This window comes from Bufo bufo, chromosome 8 (genome assembly GCF_905171765.1).
Source record: "Bufo bufo chromosome 8, aBufBuf1.1, whole genome shotgun sequence".
Lineage (NCBI taxonomy): Eukaryota > Metazoa > Chordata > Amphibia > Anura > Bufonidae > Bufo > Bufo bufo.
The window spans coordinates 193,901,775-193,919,118 of NC_053396.1; the positions used below are offsets into that span (position 1 = coordinate 193,901,775).

The window sequence follows — 17,344 nt, forward strand, 5'->3', positions numbered from 1 at the left end:
GTACGGACCGACAACACGACTGTGGTTGCTTATCTAAACAGACAGGGAGGAACGAGATCCCGGACCCTCCTGAGGGAGGTGGGATTACTTTTATCTTGGGCAGAGAGCAATCTATCTCATCTAGTGGCAGTCCACATCAGAGGGGATCTCAATATAGTAGCAGATCGTCTAAGTCGGGGCCTTCCGGTACCAGGAGAATGGTCCCTGAACGACAACATCTTCTCCAGGATAGTCCAACGCTGGGGGACTCCAGAGATCGATTTGATGGCAACCCGTCTGAACGCCAAAGTAAGCAAATTCTGCTCCTTGTACAAGGAGGACAATCCGGTAGCGATAGATGCTCTGTCCATAACATGGAGGTTCAGGCTGGCCTATGTATTTCCTCCAATTTCCATGATACCAAGGGTATTGATGAAGATCAAGCAAGACCAGACCTCAGTGATAGCCATCATCCCATTCTGGCCGAAGAGGTCTTGGTTCACCCAGCTCATGCAGATGAGTCAGGGCAATTATTGGAGACTTCCCCTAATACAGGACCTTGTGTATCAGGACACAGGTCCCTGTCTAGATCTGAGGAGACTCAGTCTGACAGCCTGGAGACTGACCGGTCCCTTCTAGAAGCTAGAGGGCTTTCGGTGGAGGTCCTGAGAACAATCTCTCACTCCAGAGCGGATTCTACGAATCAGAAATATTCCCGCATATTCAAGATATTTATGCGATGGTGCACGGATAGAGAGGTAGTTTCCTCAGATCCTCCTCTCTCTGAGATTCTTCAATTCCTGCAAGATGGTCTAGACAAGGGTCTAAGCCCATCTACATTGAGAGCTCACGTTGCTGCCTTGTCAGCATGCCTTGGTAAGCCAATTTCTCAGGACCCCCTAATTAAGAGGTTCCTTAAAGGTGCTCAGAGGCTTAGGCCCAGCATCCAGAGACCAATCCCTGAGTGGGAGCTGCCAGTGGTCCTAAGGGGGTTGTGTTCCCCCCCCTTCGAGCCTTTGGAACAGGTAGACTTAAAATACCTTTCCCTCAAAGTTACCTTTCTCTTGGCCATAACCTCAGCCAAGAGGGTTGGGGAGCTCCAGGCTCTGGGGGCAGCGGAACCATACTTAAGTTTTCTGCAGGACAAGGTCCTGTTAAGATTTCTGCCTACCTTTCTACCAAAGGTGCCTTCGTTTGTGAACACCAACCAGACAATAACACTGCCGGTGTTTTCTCCTACCTCTAACACTCCTGAGGAGGAGAGATTACTTTCCTTGGACATCTCAAGAGTCCTTAGAATTTATTTAAATAGAACGGAAGAGTTCAGGAGATCAGAAAATCTGCTGATCTCTTATTCGGGGAACAACAGAGGGCTCAAGGTTTCCAAACCCATCTTGAGCAGATGGATTAAGGAGGCTATTAAGCTGGCGTTTACGTCCCAAGACTTACCACCGCCATCCTTCTTATCTGCCCATTCTACAAGGGCAGTTTCTACGTCATATGCGGAAAGGAAACTAATCCCTTTAGAGCAAATTTGTGCGGCTGCCTCGTGGAGCACGCAAAACACCTTTATTTCCCATTACCGCCTGGAGAATAGGCGTTTACAGGGAACAGCCTTTGGACGGTCCGTGTTAAATGCTGCTCGTCCATAGGTCAGCTCTCTAACTCCTGTGGATAATCCAGCTACTTAGTAGTAGTCCTTTAGCCCTCCCAAAATTTGTGCGAGGTTCCTTGCTACTTCCCCACTTGTGCTGCTGGTTAGGACGAAAGGGAAGCGTCAATTTTGACGTAAATTTGTTTTCCCTTAGTCCTAACAGCAGCACACAAATATCCCTCCCTCTATGCTGTTATGATTACTTGTTAAAAAAGCAACTAGCCCTGTGTAGGGCGGCCTATATAAGGAGGGGGGAGTTAATTAATTAATTAATTACTTATGATGCAGAATTTTATTCAGCAAAAATTCCGCCTGTCCTGACCAGCTTCACAGGGGCGAATACCCCACTTGTGCTGCTGTTAGGACTAAGGGAAAACAAATTTACGTCAAAATTGACGCTTCTTAGTTGGTGGAGCGATTTGTCTGGTTAATTCCGATAACCAACGAGACTCCTCCGTGCTAATTAGTTACGTGACCCCTGGCGGTGAGGATTGTGTTGACCAGACTCTTATGGGAGAATGCCTGCTGCTTAGATGACCATCGAAAAAATTATGGTTGACGGCCTGCAGGTGAGCTGACCATCGCAAACATTATGGGCGAGGGCCTGCTGCCGCTTTGTTGACTCTAGATAACTTCTGCACGTCCCCATGACGTTGATGATCCATGTGGATGTCTTCCCTATCAACTTTCGATGTTCTTTTATGCGCCTAACATGGTGACCACGGGTAACGGGGAATCAGTGTTCGATTCCAGAGAGGAAGCCCGAGAAACGGCTACCACATCCAAGGAAGGCAAGCGGGGGGCGCGCAAATTACCCAATCCCAACTGTCAGAAGAGAACACCGTCTATTGAAAAATTAAATTTTATGTCACAGAAAAATTTTAGAAGCGCACACGTTACACAGCAGATGTGGGCCTGGTCAGGTCACTGTCAGAAGCGGACACCGTCTAGGGAAAAAGTACCCTGGATGTCACTGATATTTTAGGGATGCGCACACTTTACACAGGAGATGTGGCGCAGATAATTTACAGGTGAAAATGGAAAAATTAGAATATTGTGCAAAGTTCATTTATTTCAGTAATACAACTTAAAAGGTGAAACTAACATATGGGATAGACTCATTACATGCTTTGGGTCCATTCACACGTCCGTGTGTGTTTTGCGGATCCACGGATCCGTGGATCCGCAAAACACGGCCATCGCGATGTGCCTTCCACATTTTGCGGACCGCACATGGCCGGCACTTAATAGAAAATGCCTATTCTTGTCCGCAATTGCGGATAAGAATAGGACATGTTCTATTTTTTTCGGGATCGAAATTGCAGACCCAGAAGTGCGGATCCGCAATTCCTGATGCGGAACGAAATTGCGGACGTGTGAATGGACCCTTTGTCTGTTATAGTTTGGATGATTATGGCTTACAGCTTATGAAACCCCAAAGTCACAATTTTGAGGTCCCCTTTGCTCAGGGGGTATGGGTTAGTCAGCTGACGAGAGTGTGACACTTTGAGCCGAGAATATTGAACCTTTTCACAAAATTCTAATTTTAAGCAGAGAGTGCAGAGAGCGCAGAGAGTGCAGAGAGCGTATTGAATATTATTTCTGTACAAAAACGTTTCAGAGACTCAAAAGTCCTTGTAAGGACTATTGTGTGTGACAGTTTGTTCCGCATCCTGCACAAAATACCGTGTAATGGGGCCAATTCCTTTTAAGTTGCAGTACTGAAATAAATGGACTTTTGCACAATATTAGAATTTTTCAAGTTTCACCTGTAACTGTCTGCAGCGGACACCATCTACGGAAAAAGTGCGCTGGATGTCACTGATATTTTAGGGATGCGCACAATGTACACAGGAGATGTGGCGCGATTAATTTAACTGTCCGCAGTGGCCTATTACACTGTATTTTGCGCTACAAACTGTCACACACAATAGTCCTTACAAGGACTTTTGAGTCTCTGAAACGTTTTTGTACAGAAATAATATTCAATTACACTCCCTACACTGTCTGTCCCTTCCTATGCTCAGCTCTCCCTGACTTCGAATGAGCCGAACACGCGCCATTGGGTGCTATATAGCACCCGACGACGCGTTTCGGCCAGCCAATCACTGTAATGCCAGTAGCCAACATGGCTACAACATTACAGTGAGGGCAGTACCTACCTGCACGTTTATTGGCTGCTTAGCAGAGGAGGAGACTCGATTATGGCACTCGGCCGAGTACCGCCATGTGCCGAGCATAGCGATGCTCGAGCTGAACTGGTATTCGGCCGGGCATGCTCGCTCAACACTAGTGCCCATCATTGTTCTTAGTGGCCAGTGGGAAAACTGCAGGATTTAAAGTTTTTGTTTAAATACAGGTAGTGACATGAAAAATTTAAAATAACAATCCACAATTCTTTAAAAATATGTTAAACATAAAAATGCGATTTAAATAATAGGTCATTTTCTGCGGACACATTGCCTTTAAAGGTGCAGGTAGGTGGCTCTGGCTGTTACAGACAGTTAATTAGATCAGGCCTGGCAGTCCAGGAGTGGGAAGTGACATCTACAAGGACGACGCTCCGTCTTCTTAATCGCATAAACCGCCCCGTGAACAGATCTACCGCGCTCCGGTCAGGAATGTGTCAGACTTTCCGATGGGAATCCTACTCGCTGCCATGGGCATAAGTCAGATCTGCGGTTAACCAGAAAAAATGTACAAGATGACATTGTGAAAAATTCAGGTCAAGAACACGTCCTCCAAAGCGGACAGGAGAATTAGCCCATTGTCTAAGAGCAGGTGACGAGGAGGCGAAGGAGAGAATTCTTGTGGTTGCATAGCAAGAAGCAGAGGCGCCAGGGAACAAGGTCGAAAACCGAGCAGGTGGAGACGGTAATGCTGCCACAGCCACCCATTACCCCCGCTGGCGTCCATTTTTCGCTTTATGAACATAGCGCCATAGGGGGTCAATTAATATCCAGAAATACGCCTATATTAGGCGTATTTCTGGCACAGATTGCAGTGCAAAGATGGGAAGACCCATCTCAGTCATCATTTTCGACGCCTGTTTTAGGAGTACAAATTGGTCTAAATGTAAGACAGCAAGAAAGCAGTCTTAGGGTCCATTCACACGTCCGTAATTTGGGTCCGCATTTGTTCCGCAATTTCCAGACCCATTCACTTTCAATGGGGCTGGAACGGATGCGAATCCGCATTTAGGGATCCGCAATTCCGTTCCTTAAAAAATAGAACATGTCCTATTCTTGTCCGCAATTGCGGACCAGAAAAGGCATTTTCTATTATGGTGTCTGTGATGTGCGGATCCGCAAAACACTTACAGACGTGTGAATGGACCCTTAAATTTAGAATCGGTGGTGGATATGCTGAAGTTATGTAGAGGCCGGCGACCTCTTCCTAATTTCAGCAGATCCACCGCCAGCTATAGGGTTTATAAAGAACGGCGTCTAAAACACAGGTCTTAATAAATGTGCCCCTAAGGCTACATGCACATGACCGTATCTGTTTTGCGGTCCGCAAAAAAAAAAAAAAAAAACGGACGACGTCCGTATGCCATACATTTTTTTGGGCGGATCCATTGTAACAATGCCTAAAACAGACAAGAATAGGACATGTTCTATTTTTTTGGCGGGGCTACAGAACGGACAGCACACGGTCATTGAAATGAATGGGTCCGCATCCTATCCGCAAAGAAAAAGGGAACGGACACAGAAATAAAATACGTTCGTGTGCATGAGGCCTTAGTTTGTAAAATTGAAAAAAAAAAATAAAAAATTGTTCAAGAATCTGCAGAGGGCCAACTCATTCAACGAACTAAGCCTGCCCGTCTCATGTGGAAGACAGTGCCATCATCTCACTGCTCTTACAGTAAAGAATCCGGTCTATGATGCTGAAACCTTTCCTGTAGCGATGACCAAAATCATACATCATTGTATGTGCAGTCTGAATAGTGATCTGTCCGAGGTGTAGACCCTTTCTGATGCATCCCTCGACTTGGTCTTGGCAGCAGCTACCTGACGCTTGCTGCTATAGTTCAGCATTCCCTGACCGTTCGTGCCCCAAAAGCCACATTTGACATAGAAATGGTTGCGAGTCACATGCAACGTGACCATCACGCACACGTCCTGTCCTAATTAACCTGTATAGGATACTGGATGGTGACCGGCGTATAGCACAGGCTCTCCACACCCAATGTCGGATCTGGCAGAACTAGATGACGACTATTAAAGGGAGCCGTTCTCTCTGTCCGTATTATCGTGTTGAATTAACACTTACTAGATTGTAAGTTCTGCGGCCATGCTCCCTTGTTAGCCAAGTCTTCTCTCCCATCTTTCAGCTGCACAGCACTTAGACATGAAGGACACTAATGCTTCAATGGCAGATGGCAATGGGTGAGTTGCATCATGTTCCCTTCCACTGGCAGCCATTTTCAGAATGGGGGCAGCGTGCGGTCCGAATATTTGGCCAATATGGGGGCGCGGTTTGGGGAACTGTCCAAATGCCTCAACACATTTGACATAATTCCGTATCCCTTTAAACATAAGCATGGCTCCTCACCCAACCTGCCTACTTCTCACTACACACCCGCCCGGCACCCCTATAGAAATGAAAGAATAGGACATGTTCTATCTTTTGCGGAGCTGCGGACCCGAAGATCGGGGCCGCGCTCCGCAAATGCGGATGTGGACAGCACACTGTGTGCTGTCCGCATCCATTCCGTCCCCTTAGAGAATGAATGGGTCCGCACCCGTTCCGCAAAATTGCGGAACAGGTGCGGACGTGTGAATGGACCCTAAAGGAGCAGTCATCATTACGTTTTTCCATAGCTTGCCCTCCTGTCAGGTAAGCAGTCTTCCCTTTGCACTATAGAAATAGGTGAGAGTTTCCTGCTAGACCAGGATACAGCAACCTCCGGCACTCCAGCTGCTGTGAAACTACAACTCCCAGCATGGACACCTACTCGGCTGTTCTTGTAACTCCCATAGAAGTGAAAGGAGGATTCTGGGAGTTGTAGGTTCAGAACAGCTGGAGGGCCGGAGGTTGCTGATCCCTGTGCTAGAACCATTGCAAATGTACTGGATTAGCAGGCAGTGGCGAGCCGTACAGCCGGTGCTCACGAGACACTGAAATCCTTTGCTCAGTGACAACACACGTGACATATGTAACCCGCCATTTATGTCTCTCTCTGCGCCGGTGAATTAAATGGCATCATGTCCCTTCTTAGTGACCACACGGTACACAAGGATTATACTAGACTCTGTACATAAGTGACTGGACAGAACCATAATTTCCAACGTAAAACCTGTAATCATGTCTGATGTAACCACCATCTCTTGTAGGGTTTTGAACGTTTAAATATCACCACGTGAGGAGCGTGGCTTAACTGAAGAGGAGGAGTGGCTTGTTGAAAAGTGGGCACAGCCTAAGACGTGCCAGAATTTTGGCACAAAATGCTGTCGCATCTTAAAGGGTCATCTCTGGACCCGGACATATCCCCATTTTCACCCCTCTAACCTTTCATGCTCCGATGCCCTCCCTTGTCCTGCGCTGTATAGAGCAGGGCAAGGGCTTTTTGTTTTCTTTGGTACACTGCTAGGCGGAGGCTTCCTCCTAGCAGTGAGCCCGGTGAGGTCACCGGCACTGATGGGCGGACTTTAGCGCTGCACCAGCCGTTTTACAGGCTAGGGTAGCGCTACATCCTGCCCATCATTGCCGGTGATGTCACCAGGCTCACTGCTAGGTGGAAGCCTCCGCCTAGCAGTCCTTATGGAGAGCGCAGTATGCCACCAGATCTCCATAAAAAGCCTGGGTGAAAATGGGGATATGTCCGGGTTCAGCTCTGAACCTGGACAACCCCTTTAAGCCAACCCATAGGTGATATGAAGTTGGACAAAAAACTAATAGTGTCTAGCCCTGCAGCAAATTTGCCGCAGAATGAGATGCTCTACGTTCACGACTTCCACCATTTAGACAGGATTCAGAAGTCTGCCATACTACACCTCATCTTCAGACACCTCTTCCTCTGCTATAAATGTGGTCAACACCAAGTCATGGAAAATTTTTATTCAACTAAAAGTATAATACAAACAAATATATACAAAACCACCAGATATCTGATGCGTGGGGGCTCAGTCACTGTCACTACCATCACTAGATGCTGAGCCCTGCTCGCTGCCGCTCTGTTCTTCGTTATCTTGCTGGGAACGGTCGCTCCCGAAAGGACTACTGCTGGCACTGCGGCTCCTTCTGTTTTTCTCTTCTTCCTCCTCTTCGCTGCCGCTGTCCTCTGCCTCACCGCCACTCTCATTCTGGGCATCGTCATCACTGTCATCATCATCGCTTCCAAAGATCTCCTCCTTGTCTCGAGCAGCTCTGTCCTCCTCACTGCTTTCCTTATCCTCCTCCTTCTCCTCCGGTACGTCTTCCCGCTCGCTTTCGCTGCCAGAAGCCTCGCCGGCACTCCCCTCCTTCTCGCTCTCACTGCCCTTCTCTCCATCTTCTGCATCTGTGAAAGAACGAGGCAAGAATCGGGTTGAGTAAAGTTTCAAAGCAGATGAAAATCTACCTACAATGTGCTAACTTATCGCCCTCTTGTGGCAAAAAGATATAACTGTAAGGAATATTCAGAGCAACATAAAACATAAGATTTTCCTGGTAGATCTAACAATTTAAGGTATGTGGGGGACTGGGCAATGTTATCCTGTAGCAGGGAAAACAAGGATCCAGCAGGCCGATTTCCCAGAGATAAGCGGCATCAGGTGTATCTGCCAACTGCTTGCTTCCTGCCCTTTTTAAATTAACACACACACACCTGGCATGTTATCACAACGCTATTGCCTGCTTGAAGGGTTTCCCTTGACATACCCTTAGGGTAAGGTCATCAATATATCAGATCATCTGGGAGTCAGACTCCCAGCAATCAGCTGTTTTCCTATAGAAGCAGTAACCAGCCTGAGCCACTATATAGAGTAACACCGGTAGCGGAGCCTGTGATAACAGCTGATTGGCGGGGGTGCCAGGAGTCAAACCCATGCCAATCCGATATGGAAGACCTATACTACGCATAGGGCATCCATAAGTCCTGGAAAACCACTTTAAAAACAGGAAGAGGATTTGGATACAAAGCCCCAAACATGGAAGGTCGGGATAATAAAAAGAGAATAGTTGAAGATGTGTTGGGTTATCACTAACCTGATCCTGGAATTTCACGATCCACCTCAATCTCCTCTTCTTCCTCCTCAGGCTCATGGTTCTCCAGCTGAGCTCTGCGGGCTTCCTGCAAGTCCAGAGAAGACAATCAGAACCCCCCCGAAACACAGACTAATATCAGATCAGAACTTTCACATGTTTGCAAATTACGGCGTTCCATCTGTGGTGAAACTACAACTTCCAGCTTCCACTGACAGCTGGAGGGTGTCAAGGCATACTAGGAGTTGTAGTTTTATCTGAAGAGCCACAGGCGTCCGACCATTGCTCTACAGCATTTTTCCTTTTGAGCCCCTATTAGTACCTGAGCCTCCAACTCCTTCTCATTCATGTCTCTGTGTTTCACCACAAGTACAGCATTTGTTCCAGACTGGACGCCGGCCTTCACCCTCCTCTTGCTGAGACGCACTCTGCAAAATTGAAAGAAGCCTCGAGGTTTAACCACATACAGTCCCCAAACAAAACAGCCAAACATGAGCACCAAGAACCTACGCTTACCAATATCTCGACATGTCAGAGAAGAGGAGGATGCGGGATGAGCGGCGGCGCAACTAGGTAAGTCCAGATGTGTGGTGTCTTTAAAATGTCTTTATTAAAGTGGTTTCTTTACAGGTGACGTGTTTTGGGGCCGAATCCGCCCCTTCATCAGACTAATCCGGGTATTTGGTCTGATGAAGGGGCCAGTCCGGCCCCGAAATGAGTCACCTGTAAAGAAACAACTTCAATAAAGACATATTTTAAAGATACTGTGCATCTTGACTAACCCGGTTGCACCGCTGCCCATCCCAAATCCTCTTCACTGATCTCGTGAACCTCACACAGCGTGCCTGCCTTCACCAGCATCTGTATACACACTATATACAGGCCTGCAGAGCGAAATCTGTGCTGTGGCCCCTTTAAAAGGGATTTCTGGGATTTTAATATTGATAACCTATCCTCACGGTAGGTCATCAATATCAGATTGGCGGGTGGTCCGACACCCAGCAACACCGCTGATCAGCTGAGGATTGGTAAATCAATATTAAAATATCAGAAAACCCTTTTAATTCTCAGTATCGGGGGGGGAACAGATGTTCCCCCCCCCCCCCCCCTTAACGATATACCATCCTCTTGTAAGATGGGGATAACCATTTAAAAGAGGACCTTTCACCGATCCGGACATTGTGAACTAAGTATCATGACATATACAGCGGCGCCCAGGGATCTCACTGCACTTACTATTATCCCTTGGCGCCGCTCCGTTCTCCCGTTATGTCCTCCGGTATGTTCGGGGACTTGGTTATAGTAGGCGGAGTCTGCCCTTGTTCTGCTGGGCGTCTCCTTCTCCTAGGCTGTAGCGCTGGCCAATCGCAGCGCAGAGCTCACAGCCTGGGAGAAAAAACCTCCCAGGCTGTGAGCTCTGCGATGCCATTGGCCAGTGCTACAGCCTAGGAGAAGGAGACGCCCAGCAGAACAAGGGCAGACTCCGCCTACTATAACCAAGTCCCCGAACATACCGGAGGACATAACGGGAGAACGGAGCGGCGCCAAGGGATAATAGTAAGTGCAGTGAGATCCCTGGGCGCCGCTGTATATGTCATGATACTTAGTTCACAATATCAGGATCGGTGAAATAAACCCATATCTCCATTTACTCGGCAGTTAAATGTAATTTATTGCTCCAGCTGTACTGGAGAATGATCGTAGTGTTGTCAGTGCGATTATTAACATACTGCCATCCAGAAAAATGTCTGTCATGATCTCTACGATTTTCTGCAGTGCGCACACGTACACTTACTACTGCTCTTAAAAATATAAAAAAAACTTTGCGTAAGCAACTTAAGAAAGTTTTATTGAAATGTACTAGAAATAAGAGTTTTGTTGGCATTTCTTTGGAAACTATTTGGCACGTCCATATATACTAACCTACGCTCTATACCACAATTGTGGTTAATACTTGCCGCTTTCAGAACGACACCTGGCGGTAACTAAAGCTCTGCGGTTATGAAGTGCACCATAACAGCTGAAAAAGGTTTCCTCTACTGCAGGATCTTTGAGCAGGCTGAAAATCAGTATTAGGGCTCTTTCACACGAGCGGATGCCGTGCGTGGAATCCGCTGCGTGATAGAGAGCCAAACCGCGCTCTGGACAGCAGAGACACGGAGCATTAACAGTATTGATAATGCCCTTTGCCTCTCTGCGACCTTTTTACTACAAGCTCAGCGACAACTTTATCTTGCTGTGATTTTGTAATAAAAAGATCACAGGGCGGCACGGAGCATTATCAGTCATGTTACTGCTCCGTGTCTCTGCCGTCCAGAGCGCGGCTTGGCTCTCTATCACGCAGCGGATTACCCGCACGGCATCTGCTCGTGTGAAAAAGCCCTTATCCTCTACCTCTCTCTGGGGAACGCATGATTAAGGGACCCTAGGGTGCCCTATGTGCATTTATGTATGTGTGGATTTCAGCAGCTCTTTACTTGCTTTAGCCTTAAAGCGTTTTATCCGAGACTTAAACACTGATGACCTATCCCCTGGATTGGTCATCAGTATCTGATCGGTGGGGGTCCAACACCCAGAACCCCTGCCGATTAGCTGATTGAGAAGGCAGCAGAGCTTGCAGTAGTGCTGCGGCCTTCTCGCTGCTATCCCTAGGCCAAGTGAGGACCCACGGCCTAGGTGTGAATGGGGCTAAGCTGCGATACCAAGCACAGCCACTATACAATGTACAGCGCTGTGCTTGGCAACCCCCGCCGACCAGAAGATAGGTCATCAGTATTTAAAATTCTCTGAAAACTCTTTTAATGCACCTTTAAAGTATAAATGTTCCCCACCTGGTCTCCAGCTCATTGTAGTAAACGCCGTCACCTTCACGGAAGATGAAGAAGTAGTTCTCCTCGTATCCCTTGCTGGCCTTGTTTTTGACGTTCCAGTTGTACTCTCTGGCGATCTTGTAATCGTATCTGTAGAGAAAACGTTATCTGGTGAATGGGAGGCAAAGAAGATCTAACCACAAGACCATCACTGCCAGGCTGAAGCCAAGCCATACACATTAAAGATCGTCTGAACCCAACGATCTCGGATGAGCGGCCCTCCAGCTGTTGTGAATTTACAAGTCTCAGCATGTTCCATTCACTTTAATAGAAGTTCTCAGAACAGCCAAGCAAGTGTGCATATTGGGATTTGAAGTTTCCCAACAGCTGGAGTGTCGGAGGTTGCTGAACCCTGATCCAATCTGTATGGGGGGCCTCCAAACCCCCTTCTGACAGCAGATTTCGGAGTAAAGAAGGATTGGCATGTTGGATTTCAACACGCCCAATCCATTTTTTCCCCTCAGCTGAGACAGCAGTTTACTCCACTCTGTTAAGAAAACATGCACACTGAGCCAAGCCGAGTGTGCACGTGTATGGAGAGGTCAGGAGGAATGGAGGTCGGCCAACTGAAGTGTAAGGCCAGATTACCACGGGAATGCCGTTCACTTACATATCTTCTGCCATGTAGTCCAGACCCTCATCTTGGTCTCTCTTCCTCTTCCGCATGGTTTCCTCACCTGGAAGAAAGTAGGCCACAAACTGGTTTCCTTCTTCATCCATCATACCCCTGTGGATACAGAAAGAAAAAAAACCACATGAATGATCTTGTCTTACAAACAGCCGCCTACAGACAATCCCAGCGTTATATGGCGGCAGTCTTCACCTGATCATGGCTTGAGACATCATATCCAGCGCCGCTGAGCCGGTTGCCTCCTTAGGAGCAGGATCAGAGTCAAAGATGACCTGAGCGCACGGATTGATCCACATCTGGAAACAGAGGGAGTCGGGGGATGAGCATCAGGTTTGCCTTCAATTGCATATAGGAGGGGGAAGCATGCAGACATAAGCAAACATCTGAATACCTTGAAATCGGGGAAGGCCGGCATGACCTCCACAGGGGTGACACGTGGCTTGCTGTAATGTTGAGTAATCTGATGGAGGGAAGAAAAGAGTTAATATGATCACAAATATATGGGGGGCAGCCTTCCCATCTTGGGTTCTGTTCCTTTGCGCTTACAGCTTTCTGAGCGTCTTCAAAGGTTTTCTCGATAGCAGAGATCTGACTGTCCCTGTCCTTGTAGATGTCCTCCTCTGTGAACTGCTGCTTGACGGACACGCCAATCCTGGGCACAAGAAAATACCAAATATTAGTACAGATCCAATCCCCAGGAAGATTAATGCCTCATCGAAACCAAAGATTTGGGGCGTTTGCTTTCTGAAGTAAGAGGGCCGCACACACCGACTGTGAAAAGAAGCCCAAAAGCAACCAAGTCAGAGCCCTCAGCCCTGGGAAGGGTTATTGCACCTGTGCTGCCAAGAATGGGGATCAGTCACCAGGTCAGAGATTCATGGCAAATTCTATTAATATGCCATAAATCTCTTTAGGACCACGGTCAACACTGCTGCGCTGCACATTAAGCTCTTAGGGCTCGGAGGTGCACACCCACACAATGGCCGACTTAGAGATGTGGGGCCTGCACATGAAAACATCAGCCATGTCACTTACTTGACCTCAGGCTTCTCATTGGAGACGCCGTATCTGTTGAACTCTGTGGAGATATACTCAGTCTTCCTCATCCAGGGGACGACTTTAGCATGCTGCTGAGATCTGCGAGAAGAACAGAGGGTGAACACGGAAACAGGCGATGGAACACAGCCAGCCAAAGGCACCCAAAACAAGGGAATCCTACTGAAGAAGTGCTTAACTTCCATTAAAAGGGGTGCCCCACAGTAAGCCAGGTGGCAGTGGGTCTGGGTGAACAGAGTGTGAAATGATCAGCATCCCCCCCCCCCCCCCTCCCCACTATCACACAGGTGGGCTGAGGACAGGCAGGTGTGTCACCAAGCATCGGCATCACCCTGATCTTCTAAAGCTGGCACCATAGGCATCGGATCCTTCAGACAAGGCCGTGCCTGCCACAGAAAAAGAACTGCTTCCCCGTTCACCGTTAGGGGGGGAGCTGTGCCAGCATCGAGAGCGCAATGCTCTTGGGTTTCCAGCGCTCAGATGCGTCGGTCACATTTGATCACAGCATCTGAGGGGCTTAAATGTCTGCCATCTGCGTTATCGCCAATCTCAGACATTAGCCCCTTCGTGAGACAGCAAGCACCCGCCAGCTATTGCGCTCACTCCGCTCTGGAGTGGGCGCCATCTTTAAAGAGATGACATCCACTGTACATGTCAAGGGGTTAAAGGAGCTCTCCGGGATATGAATATTGATGAACTGTCCTCAGGGTAGGGCATCAATATCTGACTGACTCCGCCACTCCACCTATGATGTCACGTCCATATGGCCTTTTATGCAGCTCAGACCCATTCAAGTAAGTGGCACAGAGCTGCAGTACCAAGCACAGCCACTATACAATAGATGGCGCTGTGCTTGCTATACTGTCCATTGGGTGCAGCGCTTGTCCAAGTACCACAAGCTCTTTAGACATCTGATTTTGCGGGTGGCGCGAGTCACATCCACACCAGTCTGATATTGATGACCTGAGGACAGGGCAACACAATAGTGTTCTTTCCCTCCTGCCAAAAACTCAGGGTAAGGCCTCGTGCACACGACCGTTGTTTGTCTCCGTGTCCGTTCCGCCGATTTTAGCGTTCCAGATGCGGACCCATTTATTTCTATGGAGCCGTTGAAAATGGTCCACAGTTTACCGTCCGTGGTTCCAGTCCGTCAAAAAAATATAACCTGTCCTATTCTTGTCCGCGGAAAACGGCTCGCGGTTCCATTCAAGTCAGTGGGACAGCTAAAAAACGCGGAGGCACACAAGATTGTCATCCGCGTCCGCTTTATTCCTATCATTTGCATGGCAAACCTGTCACTTTTTTTTACCTTCCTTTATGTCTGTGGTCCTCCAAAAATAAAGGAAGACACACGGAAACGGACCACGGAACCCCATTTTGCGGACTGGAACACAACAACGGTCGCATTACTGTACTGCGGCGGCAGCAGGAAGTGCACGGAGTCATAGCAACCAATGACGCCGTGCGCTCCTGCACTCAGAAGAAATCCAGGCCGGTATCACTCAGACCATGTTCCACGGACGTGTGAATTCAGCCTAAGGGTCCATTCACACGACCGTGGTGTATTGCGGATTCGCAAATTGCAGATCCGCAATACACCCGGCCGGCACCCCCCATAGAACTGCCTATTCTTGTCCTATTTTTTTGCGGAGCCGTGGCCTGGAAATTCGGGGACGAAGCCCAGAAGTTCGGGGCCGCGCTCCGGAAATGTGGTGAGCACGTAGTGCGTTCTCCGCATCCATTCCAGCCGCATTGAGAAGGAATGGGTCCGCACCCATTCCCGATATTGCGGACGTGTGAATGGACCCTTACCAGTAGGGGGCGCATGTAATCTGTTTTATCTGCATGGCAGGACTTACCTCTTGGAGCTGCTGGGGGCTTGAATTTCCTCCTCAAGAAGTTTCTCATCGGCAATATCCAGAAGAACTGCAATCACAAAGAGGACAATGTGAGAGTCCATCGCACGACCTCCCCCCGGCTCCGCTCCCGGCCTTACCATTTGTGTCGATGCGGTAAGTGTCAGGGTTGATGAGGTCGATGGTGACACCCAGGTCCGGCTCCGTCAGCAGGTCATGTTTGTGCTGCTTCTCCAAGGAGGTGGCTTTGTACTGCACAAACCTAGAAGACATGGACCGTGGTGAGAGGAGGCGACCTTCACCCCCAATATACAATTCTTCTGCTGACACTTACCTGTTCTGGTCAAAGGGGTAAGTGATAAACTTGGGGTCAAAGGGGATATCTGGGAGACTGTTGCAATACTTCACTCGACAAACCACTCCCGACCTGCAGAAGAAGGAAATGTCAACGCCAGGAACCAGAATGGATGTTCAGTTACCACTTTATTCTCCATTCACATCTAAAGCTGCTTCCAGAGTCCTGCTGGTTTCCTGGTACCGGACAGCAGTGCGTATAGCAGTCGCACATTTGAAACCCAGCGGTTCGGTTACATGAGGGGGCGGAGCCAGATGTCCGTGTTTCTGACGGCGGTCAACAAAATTCTGGAAACTGCTTTGGAAGTGACTGGAGACAACAATGTCAAATTTCAGAATCGGTGCAACTTTGACAGTCCTGGTGCACTGCAGCCGGTCTATGTGCACGCCATCTACCTAGTGTCCCATTCACGGGACCAAAAAAAAAAATAATGGCCGGAACCGCCACCGTCAGTGTGCACGGAGATGAAGGCGTCTCAGTGATTGCATGACCGCCATGGCCTCTTCAAACAGCTGAGGGTGGACCCCCACCCATCCAATCCTGAGCACCCCTTTAAGAAGGACCTGTCCCGTCTCCTGACATGTCTGTTTTAGTAACTACTTGCATCCCCCCCATGTAATACCAACTGTGGAGCGTCTATTCTTATGACGATATGATGTGCCATACCTTTATTATTCCCACTAGAAATGTATGAATGAATGGTCAGCGGGTGCTCCTGGGTGTTACCAGTAATGGGTGTGCCCCTGCACGCCGACACTATCCAATCAGCGCTGTCAGACTGTGCAAGGACCCACCCCTAACTGGTAACACCTAGCAAGTCATTCATAAATTTCTAGCAGGAGTAATAGAGGAACGACAAAAGTACATGGGGAATGCAAGTAGTTACTAAGACATGTAGGGAGAGGGGACAGCTCCTCTTCAAAGGATCACTAGGATTTGCCATCATTGTCAGGAGCGGGTCCCGCTCCTATTTCCAGAATGGGCCCCTCAAAAGTTAAGAAGGGCACACTGCGCATGTGCGGGGACTCTCCATTCACCGCTAGGGTTGTTCTGAAAATGGCCGAGCCAGTGAATCGGAGGGCGAGCCAGTGAATCGGAGGGCGGGCCCCTCACTTCGGAGGGGCCCGTTCTGGAGATAGGAGCGGGTCCTATCCGATAATGATGACAATGCCCAACGTCGTGGATCTTAAAGGGGTCGTCTCCTCTGGAACATTGATGGCAACTGGTGACTGAAGGGGTTAAACGTCACTCACCGTTCCGGGACTGTCCGGTGGGAATTGGACCTGGAAGACAGAAGAGGACAAGATGAGAGGACAGAAAACGTGCAGGGAGGGGACTACAACTCCCAACATGCTCCAAAAGCCTGAGGTGGACCACAGAGACATTACTGAGCGTTACTTGCTCTAATGAAGCAGTCACCAACCTCTCCAGCTGCAGCGAAACTACAACTCCCAGCATGCACTGATGCCAGCGACTACTGCTCTAGTCCAGGATTTGGTAAACATTCGGAGCCTTGTCTGAATATGGGCTGAGACCATAACTACCGACATGATCTCACATTCTGACGTCATTACTCACCGGTGACCATCCTCCCGCTGGGCCTGAGTCTGTATAGTGGGCGCCATGTTACGTTACCGTACGGAGCCACCAACCGTGCGCAACTCCGGGATTTGGGGTCCTCACTAGCTCCGCCCTCCTCTAATTTTAGACCAGGCATTCGCAAAAGACAGCCCTAAAGGCCCCTCGCCTACAAAT

The 17,344-nt window shown here is 48.6% G+C and overlaps 1 protein-coding gene across 1 annotated transcript; it reads right to left on the reverse strand.

The window, feature by feature from the left end:
- Positions 1–7,681: 7,681 nt before the first annotated feature.
- On the reverse strand, positions 7,682–17,309 carry PAF1 (PAF1 homolog, Paf1/RNA polymerase II complex component). Its single transcript, XM_040405259.1, has 14 exons — positions 17,168–17,309; positions 16,843–16,872; positions 15,569–15,661; positions 15,375–15,496; positions 15,238–15,304; positions 13,358–13,459; positions 12,869–12,974; positions 12,714–12,782; positions 12,515–12,618; positions 12,302–12,418; positions 11,653–11,781; positions 9,144–9,249; positions 8,825–8,909; positions 7,682–8,138 (listed from the first exon to the last, which is right to left on the reverse strand). Exons 1-14 carry the CDS (start codon positions 17,212–17,214, stop codon positions 7,762–7,764), a joined length of 1,554 nt encoding a protein of 517 aa, XP_040261193.1. The 5' UTR covers positions 17,215–17,309; the 3' UTR covers positions 7,682–7,761.
- Between the last annotated feature and the right edge of the window lie 35 nt (positions 17,310–17,344).